At 38.6% G+C, this 21,033-nt stretch overlaps 1 protein-coding gene across 2 annotated transcripts in view; it reads right to left on the bottom strand.

The window, feature by feature from the left end:
• ECHDC3 (enoyl-CoA hydratase domain containing 3) overlaps positions 1-18,922 on the bottom strand; it is a 351,543-nt gene extending 332,621 nt beyond the window's left edge. Inside the window, exon 1 of one of the 2 annotated variants that reach the window (XM_044088305.1) lies at positions 18,715-18,922. In XM_044088305.1, the coding sequence (XP_043944240.1) occupies positions 18,715-18,866 (152 nt within the window). In that variant the 5' untranslated portion in view covers positions 18,867-18,922. The remainder of the gene's footprint in view (positions 1-18,714) is intronic. The other variant, XM_044088304.1, reaches the window with a different exon arrangement.
• Between the last annotated feature and the right edge of the window lie 2,111 nt (positions 18,923-21,033).

Genomic DNA, 21,033 nt, shown 5'->3' with positions numbered 1-21,033 from the left:
TTAGGAGCATCGGCCAGTGGAAGTGATATTAATAACAATTTGAAACTGTTTGACTATAAGTTAGTTAAATATAATAAATTACAGCTGGAAATCATTTATTTAAAAGAATGTTTATGCAAGCAGCAAATCCCTAAAGGCTTGAGACAGTGGTGGTTTCTTAACGGCCTTGAGCCTAAGTCTCCCTTTTATTTTGAGCTGTTGAAATTGCTTGATAAACAAGGCTGACACTTTATAAAAATACTCATTAAACATTATTCTAGAGTGACTGTTGGACTCCCTTGCAGGGGATTTGGATGTCCTTGATAAGTTAATTAGAACTGATGTCAACTTCCTAATTTATAAAATATGAATATAGTAGATCTGAAAACATTGATCAGTATTTGAATAAATTGAGAGAAAATAAAGTAAAAAAACTTGAAAGGGACAAATGTGATTATGAGACAGGAGTAGTTTACCCCCAACCCCCATCTTCACAAACTTGGGGTAATTCGGGTGGTAAGAATGAACTAACAGTTTCTGATACTAATGTCAGTGAGGACATTAGTATATATATATATATATATATATATATATATATATATATATATATATATATATATATATATATATATATATATATCCATGAGGACCATGATGATGTCAAATCAGAAGAACAACTTAGACGTAGTGAAAGCTTAAGACAGCAAAGAGGTCAACAGCCAGGTCCCACGTCCAATACCATCAGCAACCAGTCTAATAATCAGGATTTTCATACATCTTCATGGAAACATCAAACCAATGAGGAGGAAAGGGGCTAATGGCAGAACCTGTGGCCCGGAGGTCGAACAATCATAGCCAGAGATGTGTCCCAGGGACATGAGTGACCGTTTAGGACTTGAAGTCAACAGGGAATGTGTACGGGTTGTTACTAATACACAAGGTGACTTCAAAATTTTCAATTATGCTGATGTTGATGTTGAAATTTCTTTAGCCAATATTTTGGCTAAAGATTTAACTTTTGTTCCATCAAGGAGGACAGACCTTGCTAGTACTATTTTGGACTTGAAACTGTTCACACGTAAAATGAACGTAACATTATTGTTTGGTTCTGATACTTGTTCTGATGGACAATTCAGTCAGTAGTTCATTTAATCCACCACCCCACCCTTTATTAGTTACCTTTGAGCATATTTGTGAAATGGACATGAGGTCACGATCATGTAAACGATGTAAATGTGATGATATGTAAGATTTAAATAAGGATGAATAAGATTTGATTTGTTCTTTACGTCATTCTAATGTAGGGGTCATGAAAACTGATAAGGGGGGGGGCTGGTCTTTATGGATATGGGTGACTACCAGTACAGGATTTTTAAAATACTGAATATGGATACATGTGTTATTGAATGAAGTGAATGGAGCTTATGCTAGAATTAAATCTTATATCAATGGCTTGCTGATTGACTTCCGCATTGATCTAAATTTTTATAATTATTTGAATATGCCCTCACCATTAATCCCAGTTATTTTTGGGATCCCCAAAATCCATAAGGACTTATATGACCCCCCTTTACGACCAATAGTGGACAGAAGAAATTCCATCACTTATGCTTGCGCGAAATTTGTAGATAGTAAGTTGAAAACATTTATTGAACATGAACCCCAAATTTGTAAAGATTCATGGTCCTTTCTTGAAAAAAATCAATGAGCTCGAATTTAAGGCCAAATGTAATTTTCTAACTGATGTCAGAGAGTTATACACAGTCATCCCACACGAGTTGGTGATCCAATGGGTTACTGATTTTTTATTAAAGAAAGGAGCAACCACTGACGTCATCAACCTAATAGGAGAATTATTACATTTAAGTTTGGCTAATAACTTATTTTTTGATGGCCAGTATTTTTTTACAAAAAAGAGGGGTTGCTATGGGTTCACCATGTGGGGCCAGTTTTGCTAACGTTGTCATTGCTATGTGGGAACATGAGTGTCTATTTACGAACCCCATTATTAGAGAGGAGATTTTTTTTTTATACCCATTACCTGGATGATATTTTTATCATCATAAAGGCTAATGCTGATACAAGTTTAGAATTACTTGAATATTTTAATAATGCTACTGATTTTCTGGAATTTACTTCTGATTATAATTCTGATGTGATTTCATTTTTAGATATTGAATTCAGGAAAGGCAAGGCAAATTTTAGATATACCGCAAAGATTTTCAGAAAAAGTACATATTCCAATTCTTTTATTGCATTTTTCTAGCTCCCATCCTTTTCACCAAAAATGCTCTGTTGTAAAAGGCCACTTGGTCAGAGCAGCTAGCATGGTCAGTTTAGAATAGGGCTTTGTTATTGAGTGTGACAGTTTACAGGATATATTTCTTAAATGAGGGTATCCATCTTTTTAGTGGACCAATTAATCAATGAAGTACAAAGTTAAGATCTACTGGGTTCTTTAAAACAACTTTAAACCATGAGGGCTGGTTGGAAAGCCCTGGAAGGCTTGGTGACCATAGTGTTCAAGAGAGTAATTTATTGACATCTGGCTTTAGTCTGAGTTTCATTACCCCTTTTAGTATGGATGCTATTTATCTTAAGGAAAAAAATTGGAACCTATTTTTGGATGATATTAATTTAAAACAGAAACTGGGTGATCATTCTAGATTTGTTTTTAAGAAAGGTACCAATTTTAAAAATGTATTTGATTCTAAAAATTAATTTCTAAGAAATTTCCTTTAACTAAATGCCCTGGAATGTACAAGTGCAAAGCTTGCCCTTATTGTAAATATATTGATACTGGCAATAATTTTACGGTCTGTAATACCAATTATGAGAGCAAGAGTAGGTTTAACTGTAAATCTAAAGGTGTTGTTTATCTGGCTAAGTCTGCGAACGTTTTTATATAGGAAAAATAGAAAGCAGACTTAGAGAATGACTATATGAGAATATTTATAATATTAATAAATTGTATGTTCATAATGCCCTGGCCTAGCCAGTCATATTATGACCTCTCCATAACATCATTTTAAATTCAAAATAACTGGACTCAAACTGGAATGCTGTGAACTTAAGTGGCACACTCAATTAAATGCTTATAGCTTTCCTGGGTTGAATGATAAATGCTCAATACAGTGCTTATTAAAACTGAAAGCACTGGATAGGTAACATTCTTGGACTTAAGTATTTATATGTGATTTTTTTTTTATGGTTGTATTTAAATTTAATGTGTTTTCTGTTCTATCATACTATATGGTAGCCAGGTACTTTTGTGAATGTATTGATTGTGTGTTTAGTTATGGTTCAGTTTTTGAACAACAAGATGGTGTTGTGTCTAAAGAATTGTTTTAGTGATGTAATTTCCTTTTGGGTCACATAATTTATTGGAGGGTTGTTTAAATTGTTTTTTTTTTTTTTTACTTTGCTCTTGTTATCTGAAGAAGTTAGTTTTAATGAATAGAGACAAAAACACTTACTTCATTTAAAATGTAGTGTGTGATTCTTGACTTACCCTTCTGCTTCTCCTTAGTACTTGTATTACTAGTTTTTGTGGCTCTTTTTTGGCAAACAGCAGATCTTACTTGCCCAACCCCTAGCAGTACTTATGGTTTAACCTGCTACAATGGACAGTCAGTTTCCCAACATTTCCCCAACCAGCCTGATTGACATGAGCATCATGAGACAATGTAGTAATTGTCTAATGCAAACTGATATCCATTTGCTCCTAAAGCAAACAAATACAGTACGTGAGAGATGTAACTATACTAAGACACTGGAATCAATCCTCTCATGTAACAATAAACAAGACATCAAACAGGTTGTCACACGCACCTCTCCTCTCACACAAGATAAAGTTACAGCGCACAAACCTACATATGCAGAGGTACTCACCAAGAGCCTACAAAGACCAGAGACCTCCCAAGCACAAACAACTCAGACTTACTACAGCACAACCAAAATCTACTACACATAACACACATACCAGTGACTCAGCAAATAAGCCCCTAAGGCAGAACACCTCAAAAATCAAATGTCCTGGTCATAGAAGATTCCATAGTGAGACACACAGATGTCCCCCTCATCAGACTGGACAAGGAGAAGACTGGACAAGGAGAAGATCATGGTCAGCTGCCTATTAGGTGTCAGGATCCATCAAATTATGCACGCACTCAACTACAATTACTGTTATTACTCTGTCATATTACAATGTTGGGATGAATGACTTTACACGTACCTCCCGGGACTATATGAAGACAGATGTGACTGAACTCTCAGACTGTGTCCTAGGCAGGTATGTCCCTAGCCCTAAGCAGCATTTTACCTTCACCCATAATGATGCCACAATATAAACAAACTTCAACAATTGACTTAGCTTCTGGTGTCATTCCAGGGGGATCCAGTATTTGTTAGCCTGGGAAGATATGGTTAATAGACCATGCTGTTTTGCCAGAGGTGGTCTTCACCTGTCTCCAATAGGCTTTCAAATACTGGGAAAGATGCTTGCCTCATCCCATAGTACCTTTATTAGGCAATACCAAAACAACAAAACTTCTGACGTAAAAAAAGATCCACTTCAAACAAATTCAAGGTTATGTTGCTTAATGTTAGGAGTCTAAACAGGAAACTGCATTCCCTGGAAGCTCTCCTCACCTTGGAAGATGCTGACATCTGTGCAGTCACCAAGACTTAGTTAAAGGCCAAAGACAGCACCCTGGCCATGCAAGGCTACAATGCCTTCCACATGTTCAGACTTCAAAACGAGCAAGAAAGAACGAAAGGTGGAGGTGTATCCATCTTCATTAAATCCAAATACACGTCAAGACTGGTTAAACAGCATGACTCCCTTGAGCTACTTCAGGTCCAAAGAACTGCAGGTAAAACACCCTACCAAATCATTGCTAGCTAGTGGTCCCCCACCATGAACCATGAGAAGCATACCACCTACCTGGACTTGCTTGAGTCATTCACTATACAGTCAAACTCCTTGGTCATGGGAGACTTCAACTATCCTCCTATTGAGTGGGCGATGTACACGAGCACAAGCTCAATTGCCCTGAGGTTCTTGGACTTTGTCAATACAAATGCTCTGGAAAAGTTAGTCTGTACCCCCACAAGTGGCTCAAATGTTCTGGACTTGGTACTCATCAATATGGGGGGGGGGTCACTGCACTACCCACTGTGTTCTTCCATTCCTAGTAAGGTCAGACCATAAATCTGTCATGTTCAAGGTAACAATCAGACCTGAGACCTCCACAGGAGCAATAAAAATGAGAAACTTCTCCAAAACAAACTTTAGCCTACTAAACAATGTTTGAAAAGTTTCATACCCCTTGCTAACACAGTCATCAATGTCTCCTAAGCAGAAGATTACACAAATGCCCTGTATAACCATTTAAACAACTGTATTCACTCTGCTGTACCTGAAAGGATCAAAACCAAGTCCTCCCATAAAAACAAGCCATCCTGGTGGACTGTGAGTATAAACAGGTTATATAACAAAAGGAAGAAACTGATATCTAAGAACAAGAGGGAACTTAGCAGAGAAAGAATACCCTTCACAGCTTGAACAAGCAAATCAGCTATCCAGTAAAATCCTCTAAAGCTAGTTATGAGGCTAAATTAGCTTCTCTAGCTAAAGACAATCATAAGGCATTCTTTAGATATGTCCGATATCTAAAAAGAAATACCCAGCTATGTACCAAACTCAGAGTGGATGGTAACACACACACACTCTGACCCTGAGGAAAATACCAACATGGTAGTTGACAGATTTGATGTAAACCTCATGCCTCTGTCCCCACCAGCCATACCCCAAAGCATACCTGACAAATATCCTTTTCCCATCATCTCCAGTGAGCAGGTCATATCCATACTCTCCAAGGCCAAAAACATGATATCTGTGGAACCATATAACATCCAAGGCTGCTTACTAAACAACCTAAAACATTGACCTAGCAGATTCACTTGGCACTCTCTTTAATCATAGCCTAAGTACTGGCTTTGTTCCAGCAGACTGGAGAACAGCAACTGTAATCCCCTTGCACAAAGGGGGTCCATCAAATGACCCTGAGAAGTACAGACCCATAAACCTAACCAGCCTTATCTGCAAGGCCATGGAAATAATCATCATGAACTTTAACAAGGATACAGACAATCTTCAAACTCTCGACCCAACCCAGTTTGGCTTCTGTAAGGGTAGATCATGCATACTAAACCTAATGGACTTCTTTGAGAATGTCACCAAAGCCCTGGACGAAGGTAAAGCAGTACATACTTCCTCTCTTGACTTAGCCAGAGCTTTCGACACAATCCCCCACTCGGGTATCATACAGAAACTCTCCCAGCTGGGGATTAATCCACATGTCAATAGATGGGTAGACAATTGGCTCATCGACAAAACCCATACTGTCAAAGTTGGGGATTCCACCTCCACCAGAAGAACAGTTACAAATGGGGTACCAGAGGGTTCTATGCTAGGCCCTCTACTGTTTGGAACCTATTTTTCAGACGTACAGGTGAAAGCAGGTGGCCTGTGGCTTACCAAGTCCACAGAATGACTGCCAACTAGGAGCAATCATTGAGTCTCCTAAAGATATTAGCATATTATACAAGAGGTTAACACACACAAATGACTGGTGCCAAAGCCACTGTCTAAAACTAAATGCAAAAAAGTGCACTGTTGTTCCTTTTGGCAAAGAGGTAGTCCCTGCAAATTACAATATAGGCAGCACCCCCCTAAGCTCGAACCCAGTGGCGTGTGACTTGGGAATATAAGCTGATAGTAGTATGTGTCCACAGTGGTAAGGAAAGCCTTTTACGATGTACACCTCATAAGCAGGGGCATCACATCCAAGACCAAGGATGTTATAACTCCTCTGTACTCCACACTCATCAGACCACTAATAGAGTACAATGCTCCCTTTTACATGTACCTCACCAGACACTGCAAAAGCTGGAGAGACCACAGAGGTTCCTGACCAAGAGAATTCAGGGACTGCAAAACATGACCAACATGGAAAGACTAAAAGCCCTATAGCTGTACTCTTTGTCCTACAGGTGACCTGTGCCTGGCCTACAGAACAATCTCTGACCCTGCCCTAATGGAAATGCTGCACGTCTGCAAACCAAATGGGACAAGAGTCACTCTTGCCAGCTATCGCAACCTAGCCTGTGACTTAAAACATGCTAGACAGACAGATGTGTCTCCCAGAGATGCCACTACAATGGAATAAACTCCCAATTCACATTAAGCAGAGCTCCTCAATGACCCAATATAAGTGCAACCTGGGCAACTGGATGGGAGATCGGAAATTCACCCCTGGGGTGGCACCTATGTCTGTCATGGACAGGGGCAGCCAGTGCTGATCACAGATTTACTCTGCAAACAATCGAACCATCTACAGTAAACTCTCAGTTAACCGGAACTCAAGCAACCAGCACTCTCAAGCAATCAGCAAAAAAATATCAACTAAATCCAGTACAATTTTCATGTGTTGCACTTTCTGTTTCCCTTTGCAGAAACATACCTTATGTTTTTAGAGCTTTAGAGTTTTAAAAAGGAAGACAGGAATAAATTCCCTCTCTCCCCAACCTAAGAACAAGTCAAACCAAACAAATAGTATAGGGTACAGTATTAGTCAGGCCTATTTTTAATAGTAACTCTCAAGCAACCAGAAACTACTAGTATCCGGCATCTACCAATCCCCATGGGTGCCAGTTAATTGAGTTTTTCCTGTAACTATGTTGAGTTAGGGAACCATCTAACAATGGTCAATTAGGGAACACATGTATTACATGGCTAGGCTTGTAAAGGTCCTAGGGCCATTAGCCTAGTAATCTTCTATGAACCTATATGGCACAGTTGTGCAGTTTACAAAATCAGAAAGTATTGGTAATTCAATGACAAAGGCTACAAAAGTCATTTCTGCAATGACGGTGCAAATCTTGGCTCTAGATATTGTCACTGTTGAAGTGACAACCCAACCACATGCGCAAAAAATGGGAAAAGGGGTTGTGGATGGATGGATGCAAAGCATGCAAAGGGAAGGTAGGGTATGCAAGTAAGCAACTAAACACAGGTGTAGTAACTTAGCAGCAGCATGCTTGTGGTTTCCACCAAACAAATTAGCAAGCACAAACTGGTGGAGCATATGAAAAATGTAAATGGGCACAAAAGCAATGTTTTGAATTGTAGTAGGGCTGATTCAACTGAAACAAGTTCCCTTAACACAGAAAGCACAGGAATTATTCTCAGCAAGCTCAGCTCCACAGCAATATCTAAAGTGTTGGCCATGCCTTACCTGTTGTGGCCTGACTGACCACCAAGTTAATGAAGAGTACCAAGTTGACAACTAAGGACCATCTGTGCCATCCATCTTCATAAGGAGCCTCAATAAATGCATGGTTTATCAGTACATGTAGGACACTGAGGTACGCATTGCCCTTAAATATTCTAGTCAAAGGAACTTGGAACTTTCCATCATCCAGCTGTTGATTCCTTGGGGGGTTTTTAGTTATCCATTCAAAGGTACTGGACAGACTCTAGCATGTACTAATTCACCATGTGGAAGAGCTTATTTTTTTTCCCAAATGTAACAGGATCATGCCTGGCTTCTATAACATCAACCTCCTTCCTCCAGTTGTAGAAATCACTGACCGCACACACATTTTAATTACAGTACCATCTGCTCCCAACAGAGATATTTAAACTAACAAGGAAGTGCTGTAATTCTCTGAACAGCCAGATGGTCTGCAGTGCAAATAACCTCAAAATGAATATGTCTGGTACACTAACAGTATGCATGATGTCAACATATGGCCTCCAATGCCACCTCCAGCAGCCAAGAGCATTTAGTTTGGCAAATGACACACAACCAAGGTACAGCCTTGTTGTAATCCAGGCTAACACCCCCTTACCCCCCCCCCCCACCTAGACTCTTAACCCAACTATACTATCGCCACTACTAACCACAGTCAGAAATAGCTAGTTGTCTTTACATACTTTAACATTTTGTCTGACAACTTTGTTACTAATATTATAAATGACAAGAAACTCCTAACTTGCAACATTTACTGTATATACTGTTGATAATCAATATCTTATTATTGTATTAAAGCCAACAACCTGTAATGTTGTTTACTATTGCTGCAACTTTGTATCTCTATTTATCATGTACATGATGTGGAGCTTTTCTCCCCCGGCATCTGCTGAAAAAGGACCTGCGTCCAGTTGGAATTTCCCAGTAAACAAATGTAAATAATAAAAATAAAACAACATAAACAATTTTGAGGTTCAGCCTGGGAGAATACAATAGACAGAAGATAACAAAGATGATGCCTTCAATTGAATGCATGCAGAATGATGAATAGTGAAGTATGTTTTACAAGCAAGCTATGATCACCATAAAAACATAGCTATCAGCATTAAACACATTATATAACTGTCTTCAAAGTGCATCCCACATGGAATGTATTCAATAGAACAGCAGTACATGCAATTAGCTGTAAAGGGGAGGGGGAAGGAAACATTAAGACAGGCAGAAAAAAATGTGCGAAAAATGAGAGAGGGGAGTGAACGAGAATTCATGGGTATAATAACAGAGTATAATGTGATGAAAATGAGAGCCTATATGGTGGCAAATTGGTTTATGCTGTACTACATACTGTATAATACTTACAGGAGGCTTCATGATTCAAATGTTTTAAATTGGGCACTGAAAGTTTGGGAGGAAGGCAGTGCTTATACCTGTAGTGGAGGGGATTTCTGTATGCAGGAAGCTAATGTAGAGAAACTGTTGACAGTGGTATAGAGTGTATTCCTACAGGTAAGAGGTAAGTAAGCAGGAAGTTGGTAATTCTGATCTTAGGTTACAGCCATGTGTCTTCTAGGTAATCTGCTGGCAAAAAAGGGAAGGTTTGTAGGTTTAAGAATTTACAGGAGAAAAGCCTGGAGAAGGGTGTGCCTGTTTTTTTTTTTTTTTTGTTACTGCAAATAATTTTGTCTTTTAAAGGATACTGCACTGATGGTCTCTTTTGGCGCTAGGGAAATGACTCAACAAATACTGCTAGCTGTGGTTTGTAGACAGGTCAGATTTTTCTTGGAAGCATTGTCTATTACCAGCAAAGACCATATTGTAGTTGTGTTTTTAGAACCTCTTTGTCTATGGCTGCCCTGGAAGCAGGGGAGGTGATTTTTTTTTTACACCAAGAAAATAGTTGACTTCTGATTTACTGGTAGAGATATGATGTTAAACATTTAGGTTTTAGACAAACCACATACCTAGGAATTTGAAGTGACTTGTTGTTTCAACAGATAGCTGGCTGCTAAGCTGAATAGCCAATCATGTGGAGATGGTGGAAAGTTTTTGTTTGTTATCAAAGATCAACTCGGCACTGTAAAAAAAAAAAAAAATCCACTGCCAACCATATAAGCAGACCGGAGTTCCGCTGTGGCGACCCCTAACCGGGAAAAAGCCGAAAGATCAAATGTAACACTGTGGAATATTATTGAATGGCTATGGCAGCACAAGTGTCAGGAATGACTGATGACCCAAATGAGGTGGATCCATAAGTCAGAAAGTAAGCGTGGTATTTTGTTTCTTCTTCCTAGTATGCAATACAGATGATGGTACAGGCCCCCAGAATTCTGGAATTAATACGCAATGAAGTCGTAACTGTTGTATTTTTTTTTTAGTAATAGATAATGTATTTGCAATCCTATGCAATGCAACCACATTATTTTATTTATTTGATGTTTTAACAATTTCCTGCTCAGCCAAATGAGCAAGCACTCAGCTCCATTATCCACATGGTAAATGAACCCATTCCCTTAGCTCTCAACTATCCATAATTTTGTGAAATGTCAGTGTTGATTTTGCCTCAGGTTTTTGCCCTGTACTCTCCCTCATAAAAATGTTTGATTTTTCTGGTAAATCACTGGTGATTAGAGTCACTCAATAATGCCAGCCATCATTGCTTCAAACTTCCTATTTTCTAAAAATGCTCCGAATTATTTTGCCCCATATTTTTGCTGTGTCCCTAATAAAATTATTAATTTTCTGGTCATAGCTCTCAGTATTCCATCTCAAAAATCCATTCAAAATTATGGAATACTACCTCTCATAATGTGGAACAATTTGGCAAAATGTGGAAGACTAACCAACAGTTTACTAACAACTTCATGTAAGAAGCTCACAAGATGGTTAAAATGTATTACTTTATACTTATAAAAAAAATTCATGAATTATGATTTAGTATCATCTCTGTGATGACAGGAGGTACTGCCAGCCATGCCAGGCGAAGTATGGCAGTGGATGGATGATTTCTGCCAGCACAGCTAGCTGGAATTTTGTAAATAATTATATGTCATTTGTATATCAAACTGATTTGTACAGATGCTTGTGCTGAAAATGTATTTGTGATGTTTGTGTGTGTTAAAATATATCAACAGTGCACCCTACTGGAATGAAAAGAAAATGTGCATATATTATAGTAACTGAATTAAATATATATGGTTTAATAGAGGACACTAGGACAGCAAAGACTAATCAGCTAGCTTACTTTAAGAAAAATAAGGGAAATGGAAATGAGCTGTTAAACCATTAAAACATTACCCCACAGTGCCTGAATAGGACTGGAGATGGTAGGACTGGAAGAAGCCTTTGTTCATTAGCTCAGTAAAAAGAGGGGAAGCCCCAGTCACTGCCATAAACATTCAGATGTATACTGTAGCCATCTATACTAAATTACTCTCTCTGCCTCAAAGGGGAATAGTGTGAGAACCTAGAGCCAGGTGACCAGATGAGGTCATTCTGCAAGCCATCTTGGATATTATACTTTACAGGGAGTAATCTCCGAGAATGGAGTATTCTGTTTTGGTGAACCTAACTAGAAAGACTGCTCATGTATTTCATTGTGCCTTGCTCTATCAAGTACGTTATTAGGAAATAATAATTCTCCTAGATTCAGTCATGAATAGTGAAGCTTAGTTTAGAGATTGTTTTTCTTTATTTGTATAAGCCTGTCCATCAGTGTTATTTTAAATATTTAGTGTGAATTGAACTCTGTGGTTTACTGTGAATATATATTCAGCATTTTCATGCTCTTTTATTATTAAATATATTTAAAACTTTTACTGTGGCTGGTCCTTGTAGAAAGTATTTAACTTGTGAGAATGCTTATATTTTATTTGGTGAGACTATGTGGGCAACTCCAGAAAGCCTAGCCATCTTGGTCAACTACTACCATTTGTATTAGTATTAATATTACACAGTACAATTGGACACAATTTGTTAAGGACCTTAGAGCAGCTGATTGTGGAGTGTCAGGTAGCAGTGATAACTACCTTATACACTGGGCAGAAGGGGACACAGCAGATAAACCTATGCCAGCCTTTCCAAGGTGTGCGTGTGTGTCACCTACTTTACAGCAGGGACACAAAGCACTGGGCTTACAGACAGGGTGCTGGAGGTCTTGGCTTGGACACTCAGTTGAGGACCTAACCCTACAGCTGTACCAGTGGGGAGTCTTATTGGAGATCTGCAGAGAGACAGATATAGACAAATCCAGACCCCTGGCTGTGTGAGTCTGTTCAAGGGAAATTGTGCTTGATACAGACAGGTCTGCACCTGGAAACACCGAGTATTGTATTGCATTCCAGGTGCACGTTCCTCTCCAGTGTCAGTGGTGAGGATTCAGCATCCTTGATTACTGGCCCAGCATGGGGACATCACAATCATGAACATCAGTTAAAAACAATTCTTAACAGTGAATGTGTGACAGATATTTGTATTGTGCAACTGTGATGAACATAGACTTTATAAGACTCAGTATGAGGAACACATGCCTCACTGTGATGTAGGTGAGAGGTATGTTTCTGGTAAATCACTGAGCATTGCCACACATGAGTTTCGTACATCTTACTGTATTTTTTTTCCTGAAAATATCCTGGTTGTCTTTGCCTCATATTTTTGTCCAGTCCCTTGTAATTCTTTTAAAAGTTTAATTTTTCGTATTGTTCTGAAAATGTACACTGATGCAAAGCCTGTTCTATTAGATAAGTGAATTACAGTAACATTTAAAATTTGTCTTGGATTTTGCCCCCGCCATTATTTTTGCTTTCTCCAGAATTCTTGAACAAAGTAGTTTAGGGAGTATGCTTGAACCTATATGAAAGGATACATATTATATGTATGCATGCAGATACAAATCTGCCTACCTGATTGGAAGTTTATGTATTTATATTTGTTTACGGGGGTAGTGCACTGATCAATAATGACCAATCTCAGGCTCAGCCCAGGTGAAATACAAAACATTTCACAAACAAAAAAATATAGAAATATAAGCAACACTAGAACAGTTCAGACTAATGACATAGAAAAAACTGTATATACATTCCAGTGAATAAACAGAATGCAATGTACAATCAAGCGGAGTTCAATGTACAATATATACATTAGTTTCTAAAGTGGGTCAATCTTCAATGGATTTTGAGAGGAAAAGAGACTCAGAAAGGAGATAGGTTAGGTGATATGCCCTGTGTTGAATCGAGAACATCTGGCTTGAATGAAGAAGTGCTTTTTGAGCTATATTCTAAATTTGAATAAGCTGATTTCCTTAATGTTGATGGGGATGGTTTGCCAAAGAGTAGGTGCCAGAAAGGAGAAAGTATGTGCAGTGTTGTCTAATTTAGCTCTAGTGGTAATGAGAGCTAGTGTGGCTTGTAAGTAGTGTCTCATGTATGAAGACGTTTTTTATGAAATCTAGCTGCAAGTGGAGTAAATGTGCAGAGTTGGAGTAATTTGCTGAGCTAGGATCCTAAAAGTATTTTAGAGCTTGTTTTATGAATAGCCATTTAGCTTTTTCTAGGGTGATACAGGGGTGCTCACAGAGAAGTGAGTTTGTAATGAATCAGGAGATGCTGTTACAGATAGTTTGGAGTGTGGCAATGTTTTTCTTGGAGGCATAAGCAAAAATTGGGAGCCCATATTCAAGCTGAGAAATGAGAACTCCTTTGCCAATACCTGCTCTGGCTGGTCAGGATAAATAAGAGAAATATCTTTTTGGCCCAGGAGATGAGGGAGTTTACCTTGCCTCTCACTTTGTATATGTGGAAATGGAATTTTATTGACTGATCAAACCATCATCTTATGTATTTGAAGGTGGAGGTTGTCTCTATGGAATAGTTGTATTCAAAAATAAAGAGTCAGGTGTTTGGTGAATTTTCTGTGGAATTCCAAAATGTATCATTTTGGTCTTGGTGGGGTTGAGTAGTTTACAGTTTATGAGTCACTGACTGAGCTCATGTAGTCTGACTGGAGCTGGCAATCAATGTTGGTGTGAGAGTGACCTGATCGGTAAATTACCATGTCATCAGCATAGAAGATAAGTGGGAGATGGGGAAGTCACAAGAAAATTTGTTAATAAATACGGAGAAGAGAAGGGAGGCAAGAATGGATCCTTGTGGTACACCTTTGATAAAAGGTGCAGATTCTGGATGAAAGGATCCTATTTTAACTCTGAAGTGTCTGTCAGTGAGGAAGCTTTTAAAACCAGGGAGTGGCATCTGGACTGATACTACTTTCAATTAGTTTGTTTTAGAGAAGATAGTGGTCAATAAGGTCAAATGCCTTTGTCAGGTCTATAAATAGGGCACCTGTAAGGAGGCCACTAACAGAGTTTAGCAAGATGTCATCAGTCAGGGACCAAAGTGATGCTGTCATAGTACTTTGTCCAGGCCAGAATCCCTGTTGTTTAAAGGAGAGCATGTGGTACTGCTGGATATAGAGGGAGAGTTGGTTGTAGACTGTCTTTACTATCTTTTAAAAACGTTTGCCCAGAACTGGGGGGGGGTAGATATTGGAAGAACGTTAAGACTTAACGTTTGAGTTGGTTTGCTTTGGGAGGGGTTTAATTAGAGCAATTTTACAAATCTGTGGCATGATGTTTTGTGTGACAGAAATTATTTATGTGGGTGACAGGAAGATGCTCTCTGCAGTGATATATGAACCAGAGGTTTTCGTTGTCAGATGCAGAGAGGGGTGTCACTGGAAATACTTGCAAGTACAATAGAGACTTATTTGAGACATGTGCATTTGAAGTAGAAGAGGGGATGAATGGTGGTGGGGCATGCAATGTATGATCTATGGGAAGCTTGAAGTTTAATGATGGCAGATTGAACATTTCTTTAAGGAAATTTTCTGGAGAAAGTTTTGTTAAACCACAAAGAATGTTTTTTTAGGCAGGGTATCATGAGGAGGTTTTTCTTCCTGTAAGTATGTTAACCTCTTCCAAAAGTGTTTGGGGAATGCAAGAGGGTAATTTGTCTCTTTCGATGGAGATTTATTTTTTGCCTTCTGATGGAGAACTTGGCTAGGTTATATGCAAGACTATAAAGGAGGTGCAGTTGTCAGTTGTGGGGTTCTTTTTCCATTTTTGCCAAACTTCATCCCTTAAGTGTTTGAAGGTGTTTGAGTTCACTGGATAACTATTCAGTTTTGGTGAGTTTATAAAGCCTGTGGATAAGTAAGAAGAATTTGTTTTGCAGCTGGAGATGAAAGTTGGTTAGACTTACAGCTGCTGTATTAGTGTCACTTAAGGAGATTATATGGTTCCAGTTGTGGGCTGTATGAAATGTTCTGAGTTGTTTATATTTGTGGTACTCTGATTTCTGAAGGCTTTTAATACTGTTGGTAGTTTTATAGCATAATTGACAACTATAAAGGCGATTGTATAGTGCCCTCTTAGTGATGGTGACCCAGAATACGTTATTCCATTAGTATATTAAGCTACAGCAGTATAGCAACACGAGTGGAGTAACAACTGATGTAATCATACAGAGCTGCTTTGAAAAGAATATTTGTATGGTTGGGCCCCTAAGTCATTACCCTGCCTAAGGCCTCATTTTACTGTAATCCAGCTCTTATTCCATCAGAGCAAAATTTAAAATCTCTCCCTGATTTTGGGCCTTTGCCCCACTCCCACTATGTTTGGCTTTGACCAGAATTCTTGTGCTAAGAGGTTGATATGTGTGTGCATTGGGGAGGAAGACTGATTTCCTAACAGGCCCCATCAAATGCTTCATTTGGAGGTAAGTACCTTATTTTCAGCCATAATTTTCTGACCACCCCCCAATCCCATATGATTTAAAGACGCTTTGTGGCCAATCAGCTAGACTACAGGACCGACGTACTAGTGACCACACTAATTTAGCGAAAACGTATCCATATGGTATATTTCCATTTTTCAGTAGCAACACAAAATGGGAGGTGCAGTTTTGCAACAAGTCTAGAGATTTTACTCAGTGTCTTTAATAATATAATTCTGTCACTCTCGTGTTTTTTTTTTTGTTGTTTTTTTAAGATCTGGTATTCAAACTGTATGATAACTAAGAGCCAAGACACTTCTGTATCTTATTTCTGTGTCTACAAATTAAATGTTGGTTTTGGACAATTTCACAAATGGGCACCTGAACTTCTTGGCTAATGTAAGTATGAATATACAGTGGATATAAAAAGTGTACAGACCCCTGTTAAAATGCCAGGATTTTTTGTGATCTAAAAAATGAGACCACAATAAATAATTTCAAAACTTCCCACCTTTAATGTGACCTACAACCTGTACAATTCAATTGAAAAACAAATCTGTTAGGAGAAAAAATATAATAAATAAAAAGCGTACACTAAGATGGTTGCATAAGTGTGCACACCCTTAAACTAACACTTTGTTGTGTATGTTGTATGAGAAAAGTTTTGAAATGATTTATTGTGGTCTCATTTTTTTATATCACAAAAACATAGCGTTTTAACAGGGTGTGTACACTTTTTATATCCACTGTAATCTGAAGTGTGACCCATCAAAACTTTTCATTTTTCACCACAGCTTGTTTTTTTGATTTGCAATAATTAAAACATAAAATACAGTGCAGAAATTATAAGAAAGCAACGCATGTTGTACTAGTGGAGAATGGGCGCAAAAGGTTGTATTGCAATCAGAAAATCAAAACAGCTTCTTCCAGCTCTTTTGCAATTACTCTTAGGGAAGTATCACATACTGCAGGTGACAAAAACAAACTGCATACCTCTCAGTTGTACAGATTTTTGCCCCATATTTTTGGTCCATTTTTCATGTAGTTTTTCTGGCAAATCATAGGCAAGTCGGCGATATTGAAGTGTATTTACCCACCCGATGTGCTGTAGCAAGCCACGCCCAAAATGACAGCAATGTCAGTACACCGCCCAGCTTTTGATTGAAAGCTGCTATTCATTTTCCCTAGGTAGGAATAGGAATAACACAAGTTAAATTTGGATTTACTGAATGTTTGACCCACTGCAGGATTAATGGTAAATAATAAAATCGCTGTGTTTAAGTTTACTTTTTCATGCGGTCAAAAAGTAAGATTCAGCCTATGCCGAGAAAAGGGTGGAAGGGTGTTGGTGCAGCTATTTTCTGTTATGCATTAAAATCAAATGCTGTGAAAATGTTCAGTACTTTGCATGATTAACCTGGATATCCTAAAACTCTCACTTTCCCACCACCACTGCTCTGATGTTTTAAGTAGCTGCTTTTATTTGGAGCAACTCAGACAGACTGGGCTTGCTGAGTCTGTGCATGTCCACTTTTGTCCCCTGATTATTTATGGCTAGGTTGAGAGGTATGAATGCCAATTATCACTTTAAAATACAATTAATGTGATTGTATGCAGTAATAAATGTATTGGCATTGCTGTGTCTCAGTTTTCCTATGTAATATTTTGTTTTGTAGTATATATTAAATTGAAGTAATGGAATATATGTGCATTATTTTCTACACATATGTACTGCTTCATAAAGTACTTTGCAAGCTGTCAGATACAGTATGTAAGCAGTTCTTGGATTCTGGTAGGTAGGCATGTGTGTACAATTGCCTACATTTGCCTATACAATAAATTAACTGTTCCCTTAGTTTATGAGACTAATAACCAAATATCATGTTTCTCAATTTTTTTCTCACAGTTCTTATGCATATGCTTGTATCTACAGGAAAATATTTTTTGATACTGTCCAAAACTCTGGAATGCCATGCCTTACTCTTTTAGGAACTTTCTTTTATCCTCTAAAGGCCACTTTTCAATGTGTAAACACATCTGTCTGCCGTTATTTTTCTCTCAGTAATGGTAAGCCTTGATTTGGTACATCAAGGCATCCTAGAGTGAGAGAAGTGTTTCAATTTTTTTTTTACTTAAATATTAGGTGCAGTATGGAAAAGCTCAGTCCAGCATTATACCGTTTGTTCATAGCATTCATTCATCCAGCTTCCTAATCGCCGCCCTCCAGCATGTCAATCGCGGCGGCCACGCCCATTCCTGCGCGAACTGACTGGTGGGTTAATACGCTTCAATATCGCCGGCAAGTCGAAGTAAAAATAATGATATTTAAGTTTTAGACTTCATACCCTTCAGAAAATTCATACTAATGCAATGCCTGTTATACTACCAACGTGCTATGTTGTAAGCGCAATATTTAAAAACTGTCCTTATTTTGGATATTTGTCCCCCTATTATTTATGGCTTTGTCCAGATTTCTTATTCTAAGAAGTTGAGAGGTATAATTAGGAGTTTAGGCGATTTACTTCCTTCAGAACGCCTACTATTCGTAACAGTAATATGCATCTAAGTGTACGAGTTTAGCTTTCCAAAATAAATGCATAAGATTATAGCTGAGATCATAAGTTGTTTTTTTTTTGAACGGTTTCTCTGACCTGATGCCATCCTTCTGTAACCTCCGGGTAAGGATCTCGGGTTGTGTTTGAATAAAACTGCTACTTGGTCGAAGCTTAGTACAGCTACACATCCGAAGCTGCCCAGCATTACTGTTCAGTGTTTTACACAATTTAACGATACCCGCAGCCATAACAAAACTACAACGGAATTTTCTGAAGGACGCAAGTTGTTTTCGTCAGAAAATGTTTACGTGGACTTTGCTGCCACCTTGCTGCATTGATAAGTGTCTGCAACTTGTATTATGCAAGTCGACTAGTGAAACTGTTAAAACCACCTTTTATGGGCCAGAAGTCAAAACTTTGTCTGGCATACGAATGTTGGTGTCTTCCTAATGCTCTAAAAATGTTTTGGGAAGTCACAGCGTCACACAGCCCCCAAATCAAGCGTGAAAATTTCAGGCTTAGCAATGTATTTGTAACATTCAGCTGGCCTGAACACCATGTTCCTTAACCATAGACAACGCCCTTTGATCAAAAGACAAAAAAACACATTGTGCTTGTTCTAGATTATATATCTCATATCACTAGGGAATGTATATTGGCTACATATAATGAAGTATGTGAGTGACAGAGATGTTATATTTAAACACTCGGCTGGCAGGCAAGCCATAAGTAAGCTGATCAATCACCACAGTAAAGAGATTTTGGAACTTCCCTGCCTCAACATGACACAGCTTATTTTTCATAAATGTAAGATCGATGGACTTGTTTTCCACCCCCCCCCCCCCCCGTCTTAACACCAGGTAAATACACAAACCCCAAACTGTTTCAGTCTTCTTCTGGGAGTTTGACCTAGTACTCATTATGGACACATGGTAAGATGAGGACTTTGGATCCCACTTAGCAGTATCTCTTCCATAAGTTCTTTTGTCTGGGTTTGCAAGGTCTCAGGAGGTAGAGGATCCAACTGTTACTCTCAATATACTCTCAGGCATGATAAAACTGCTTATGTCTCCTAATGTACCAACAGTAATATGGGGAGCATTTCTTCCAGAGCTCTAAGACTTGCACATTAACTCCTTACTGTTATCCCAAGGATGGTTAATCTTGGTGTACTTTTAGCATGCGTCAGAGAGTGCATTGAGCTTGCTTCAGTTTTTCTTTGACTTATACAGAGTGCTTCTGTTTTGGTAAAAAGAAGTTATGTCTTACCATAATGTTCCATCTGTGTTGTAGATCTTTGTTCATTCATTACAAATGGCCGTTTCCAAACTCACGCCAGCCAAAAACTCTCAGCTAAGACCTATCCATAATGCCCTTCTCCTAGTTACTTCAGATCGAGTTTGCCCGCCCCTATATAATAGAGGTAGTAACAAAAAAAAATAGTAGAAGGCTCTGTCTGAGCAACTACCCTAACCAGAAGTTCCTAAAGTCCACCAGGAGTCCAGGCAGGGGGAAGGAGGGTGGGAAGTAATGAATGAACAAAGATCTATACACAGATGGAACGTTATGTAAGACATAACTTCTTTGTCTGATGTTGTAAATCTTTGTTTATTCATTACAAATAGGACTGAGTCCCCAGCTACATGAGTCCAGGGTGGCCCTAAGGAAGGATATTCCTGAGCACCATAGAACCAAAAGATGCTTGTCCCCTGGAGGCCAAATCCAATTTGTAATTAGAGATAAAGGTATGAGATCTTGCCCAAGTGGTTGCTGCTCAGATATCATCCATAGAGACTCTGGAATTACATGCTACAGAAGTAGCCATAGATCTGGTAGAATAAGCCTTTATTCGGGAAGGTAAAGATAGCTTATTCTGTTGGTAGATAACAGTAATGACGTTTCTAAGCCAGGAGGATAAAATCACTTTGGAAATAGATTTACCCAATCTGGGTCCTGCAAAGGCCACAAACAATTGATCTGTTTTCCTGAAAGCTTTAGTCCTGTCCAAATAACAACAAAGCTGCCAATGCACATCAAGGGTGTGCAAAAGGTACTCCCCTCTGTTAGAATGCTGAGGAAAGAAAACTGGCAGGTCAATAGATTGGTTAATGGAAAATCCAGAAATGACCTTGGGCAAGAAAGAAGGGTCAGTATGAAGGGACACCCTATCCGTGTGGAAGAGCAAGTAAGGTCTCTTGACACTGAAAGCCTGTAGCTCAGATACTCTTGTCGCTGAGGTAAGTGCTACTAGAAGTAATGTTTTCCATGGCAAAAATTTTTAATCACATGAATCAAAGGGCTCGAAAGGAGGACCTGTGAAAGAATGAAGCACCAAAGTCAAGTCTCAAGGTTCTAAGGGAGGCTGAAATGGAGGTTTAACATGTAATACTCCTTTCAAAAATGTCTTGCATAGGT

The sequence above is a fragment of the Protopterus annectens genome, chromosome 11.part0 (genome assembly GCF_019279795.1).
Source record: "Protopterus annectens isolate FY-2018-M chromosome 11.part0, PAN1.0, whole genome shotgun sequence".
Lineage (NCBI taxonomy): Eukaryota > Metazoa > Chordata > Ceratodontiformes > Protopteridae > Protopterus > Protopterus annectens.
Note: the sequence above shows the minus strand (reverse complement) of the source record. Positions and strands in the feature narration are given on the sequence as shown.